The sequence below is a fragment of a genome, unplaced genomic scaffold, assembly GCF_019419815.1.
Source record: "Pyrus x bretschneideri cultivar Hongxiangsu unplaced genomic scaffold, Pyrus_bretschneideri_v1 Contig5, whole genome shotgun sequence".
NCBI classification, from domain to species: Eukaryota; Viridiplantae; Streptophyta; class Magnoliopsida; order Rosales; family Rosaceae; genus Pyrus; species Pyrus x bretschneideri.
The window spans coordinates 3,077,471-3,082,633 of record NW_025999787.1 but is presented as its reverse complement, the minus strand read 5'-3'; the positions used below and the strand labels follow the sequence as shown (position 1 = coordinate 3,082,633).

The window sequence follows — 5,163 nt, the reverse complement described above, 5'->3', positions numbered from 1 at the left end:
TTTAACAATAACAACTTAACGAACCCCAATAATTTGGTTGACAAGCTTGCTTGCTCTCCATGTTAAACTCTCCTATGGGTCTTTGAAAATCGAAATGGATGTACTCAATTATTCCAAGGCTCAAATATTTAGTGAATAATGCAAATCACGTGATCTATAAAAGTATAAAAGGTTCAAAAATAAATTGCTTAGTTTACAGGCAGTGGACGGATCTAGGATTTCAAGATCGGGGGGGGTTCCAAGATAAAAGTTCAAAAAAAAAAATATTGGACTAATTTGGTTCCATAGCACTATTTTTTATTGAATTTGGTTCATTGAATAATCAAAATTAATCAACCACATCAAGTGGCCAAGTGGTAAGGGCGCGGATTTCGGCTCTTAAAATACAAAAAACAGGGAGGTCACGGGTTTGAGGCTCCAAGCTAGTGAGTCTGCTTGACCTGTGACTAGGAGAAAGCTGAAATACCTCTGTGAGTCTTCTAAGCCCCTAAAAGGGATGAATAACCGTGGCTTACCACTAGTTGTCCCGCTTTAATAATAATAATAATAATAATCAAGATTAATCTCAAATGGTAATAAAACCAATAAATTCTCCTCAGCAACATAACGCATCAATTAATAACTTTACAAAGATGAAATTTGTTAATGTAACATATATAAGTTGAGACTAGAGTCTAGGATTAAAAAACTTAAATAAATTTGGAGGAAATAAAATTAGGCAGCTAGAGGTGGTGGAACGGCAAATGGTGCTAGGGGATGGGGTAACTTGAGTTTAAAGTTGGGAGGTTGCAACGATTTGGAGGATTAAAACAAAAATTAGAAACCTCTTCTTCTTCTTTATAAGCACTCCTGCATGCACATCTATGTAGGTAACAAGTCTCTCCGCTGCACCTACCCAAATTGTTAGAGGGTCCTGAAGGTCGATCACAAGTGTTTCTTCGAGCTTCCGAAGGGTCCTAGGACGTCCCGAGTCCTGTATGGATCCATCCATGTTTACAGGTGTGTTTAGGAGAATGGTTAAGAATTCCAAAGTTACTTTCATTTAACCAAAAGCGCTTTTATATACAGCATTTTGGTCAAGCATTTTGATTGTTTCTTTGTTAATGCAATTATTGGATTAATCAAAGGGTTATAGTATGTAGCTAGGGTGGAGGAAGTGGAGCGATCACACACGATCCCAACATTTTCAATTGACTTATGAAATTTAAATATTTTAACTTTGTCACAAAAAATTAACAAATGACAAATATAGATTAAGGAACAAATAAACATAATTCTTAATTTGTTAAATCTGAGAATTGATGATGAATTTAGTTATAAAATGTGAGATGACCCCATTTTTAATTTTCACACTAAGCTCTGGAAATCTTAGCCGTGTAACATCCTTTGTAACAAAAAAAAGAAAAAAAAATCATAATATAGCTAATAGCACTACAATCTAATGAGATTTATGTGTCGTCTTGTATGTAAGAAAGAAATGTTATTTTTGATTTTTATGGTCACAAATTTGATATTTAATTATAACTAATTAATTGTATAACTTAGCCGAAACCTCCGTAATCCCACAATCCGTGTGTAACAAAAAATAATAATGTATTATGGATGCTACTGTATATATATAATCTAAAATTCAAAAAGATAATTTATCATCATAAATAAAAGTTCGAAATGATAAAAAATTGGATGATTATTTGAAAATGAGAGAGAATGTACTTGTGCCTGGCCTTCAACGAGTGGGTAGCAAATCACCTCATGAAGTCAAAAGAAAGACTGTACTTGTATTACACATTATTGATTGCAATTAAATAACCAAACCCTGCATGATTGCCATGAGGCATAACCAAAATCCAGCTCTAAGTCCTCTGGCAATTTCCAAAACTTGTGAAAAAATACCATTCCTTCTTTTATTCATCCAACAACCATCACCATTAAGCATATGAGATCAACAGATCCAATCAATAAATAAATCACCAATCCCCTGTTACGCACCCCAGATCCTCATCCCAGCACCCGCACACGTGGCCCAATCACAGAGCGAGTAAGCCTCTGAGAGTGTAAAGAGGACTGTAGATCACTTCTCCTTCCCTCCCTCCCAATCCCATTTCCAACTCCCTTTATATACGTTCTGGCCTCTCATTTTCTTCTTCCATATTCTCCTTCTTCTCTTCTTCTTCTCCAACCACAAGACCCTCCCTCTCTCCTCCGCCCACCACCCAATTTTCTCACCCCACGGACAAACCCCACGGACCCAGAACGTCGTCGTAGGGAATGGCGTCGTCGGCGAGAGTAGATCTAGACGGCAACCCGATAAAGCCGATTACCATATGCATGATTGGAGCCGGAGGGTTCATTGGGTCCCACCTCTGTGAGAAGCTGATGTCGGAGACGCCACACAAGGTCCTAGCTCTGGACGTCTACAATGACAAGATCAAGCACCTGCTCGAGCCCGAGAACGCGCACCCCTGGTCCGATCGCATCCAGTTCCACCGACTCAACATCAAGCAGGACTCGCGCCTCGAAGGGCTCATCAAAATGGCAGATCTGGTACAACTCATTTCTTCAATTTTTTTTTCATGGCGATTTTTTGCTTAATTTTGGGTATTTATCTTGATTTTGCATAATTTTCTTGTTTTTTGAATGGTTTGGATATGTGGGTTTTTTTTGCAGACGATTAATCTGGCGGCGATCTGTACTCCGGCGGACTACAACACCCGCCCGCTTGACACCATCTACAGCAACTTCATCGATGCTTTGCCGGTGGTGGGTTTTCAGCTGCTGCATTTCGTTTCTTGTTTTGGGTTATTGGGATGGTGAAATTTGATTGCTGAAATTTGGGATTTTGGGTTGGTGGGGTGGGAATTGATTGAAGTTGATGTGAGATTTGATGTGGGTTTTTCTTAAATTTTGCTTTTTTTTTTTTTTTTTTTTGTGATTAATTTATGTTAGGTGAAGTACTGCTCCGAAAACAACAAGCGGTTGATTCACTTTTCTACTTGTGAAGTGTATGGGAAAACCATTGGAAGCTATCTTCCTAAAGATAGTCCTCTTCGTCAGGTATCCCCTCTCTTCCTTTCTTTTTAATTTTCTATTGTTTATTGTTTTGTTTGTTTTTGTTGGACACGATTCAGATCTATGCCTTTCTTGGTGTTTGTTTTATCATAAAGTTCTTCAGCTGGATTATTTAAATGGTTTGATTGCGTAATTATAATATTGGGGTCTACAATTGTGTGTCGGTCTTATTGCATTATCCCCATTTGCTTATATGTGCAGTAAGGGATCTAATACTAATTAGAGTATGTGCAGTATGGGATTATTGAAATGGTTTGATTGCGTAATTATAATATTGGGATCTACAATTGTGTGTCGGTCTTATTGCATTATCCCCATTTGCTTATATGTGCAGTATGGGATCTAATACTAATTAGAGTATGTAAATTGTAGATCCAGAACATTATTTAACGGTTTTCTTCGGATATGAGGCATTTCTATGCTTTCATTGTTATCAATGCAATAAGGTGCATTGAAGTTTGTTGATTTTGTTAATGGAAAACTTTACTTCTTGCGTGCTATGTTTCATAGGATCCTGCTTATTATGTGCTTAAAGAAGATGAATCCCCTTGCATTTTTGGATCTATTGAGAAGCAGAGATGGTCCTATGCTTGTGCAAAGCAATTGATCGAGAGGCTGATCTATGGTTGGTCATCTCTTTGTTCTACTTTTATGTGGTTGTTCATGAATTGGTATTTGTATAGGTTTCTGATTCTGAGTTAATTTTTCTTGTTTACAGCCGAGGGTGCGGAAAATGGTCTTGAATTTACCATTGTGAGACCCTTTAACTGGATTGGACCTAGGATGGATTTCATTCCTGGCATTGACGGCCCTAGTGAGGGTGTTCCAAGAGTTCTTGCATGCTTCAGTAATGTATGCCAGATAATAATTGAAGCATTCCCTATTTGTTTGGTATTCCAATATTTGTGTTGTGATCGTGCTCTGCTTTCATGTGTTACAGAATCTTCTTCGCCGTGAGCCTCTCAAGCTCGTAGATGGCGGCCAATCTCAAAGAACTTTTGTCTACATAAAGGATGCTATTGAAGCTGTTATGCTGATGATCGTAAGTGAAAATAAAGATCTCTTTTGCTCAAATTAATATTTAGCATGCAAAAGTTGTTGCTCAGTAATGTAATCCGTTTTCCTCAGGAAAATCCTGCTAGGGCCAATGGTCACATCTTCAATGTAGGCAACCCTAACAATGAAGTTACTGTTAGGCAGCTTGGTGAAATGATGACTGAGGTGAAGAATTGTCTATGATACCATCTTTCTTTTAGTTAATTAAGTTGCAGTAGCTATATTACATTAAATTCATATGGATACAAGGATTGATGGTCTCCTATACGTTACAGGTTTATGCAAAAGTAAGTAGCGAACCAAAACTGGAGACCCCCACCATTGATGTTAGCTCTCAAGAATTCTATGGAGTGGGATATGATGATAGTGACAAGAGAATTCCTGACATGACTATTATCAACAAGCAGCTTGGTATGTATTTTTCATTTACCTCGTCTTTAATCTGATTGACTCGTGTGACTTAATGGCATTCTGACAACGTGATGGAACTATCTATGACAGGTTGGAATCCAAAGACCTCTCTCTGGGACTTGCTTGAATCAACCCTCACCTATCAGCATAGGACGTATGCCGAGGCTGTCAAGAAGGCCATTTCCCAATCATCAGCAATCTAAATAAGAGTGCCGTTGTTTGGTGCGACAAATCAAGGATCCTTGATCAGGTGTGCTATTGTTTGGGCAGGTGTTGAAATTCTTTCGAAAGAAGTCTTCAGATGTACCTTAATGTCTGACTTGAATATATAGTACATTTTTTTTTTTCATTTTCTTGTCTTACCGGTGTCGTTAGTGAAATAGTTCGTTGGGATTATGTCTGCAGAATATAATCTAGATTTCGTTTAGGGGGGACTATATGATATTACTGTAATTTGTCACCAGAGCTTTTGCTGGGACATGCTGGGGGCTATAAGAGGGGCCAATTATACAAGTCAAGTTGTTTCTGTTTTATTTTGTGCTAGGGTGTTGTATTAATTTTCGATAACCCTCTCAGGATCTCTTGTTTTCTTCTTTAATTTGTTAATTTATTATTTAATTATTTCAA

The 5,163-nt window shown here is 37.7% G+C and overlaps 1 protein-coding gene across 1 annotated transcript; it reads left to right on the top strand.

The window, feature by feature from the left end:
• Positions 1-1,977: 1,977 nt before the first annotated feature.
• LOC103954739 (UDP-D-apiose/UDP-D-xylose synthase 2) lies at positions 1,978-5,163 on the top strand. Its single transcript, XM_009366562.3, has 9 exons — positions 1,978-2,544; positions 2,668-2,760; positions 2,947-3,054; positions 3,580-3,694; positions 3,788-3,921; positions 4,010-4,111; positions 4,198-4,290; positions 4,401-4,536; positions 4,627-5,163. The coding sequence occupies exons 1-9, from the start codon at positions 2,269-2,271 to the stop codon at positions 4,737-4,739; spliced, it is 1,170 nt and encodes a 389-aa protein (XP_009364837.2). The 5' UTR covers positions 1,978-2,268; the 3' UTR covers positions 4,740-5,163.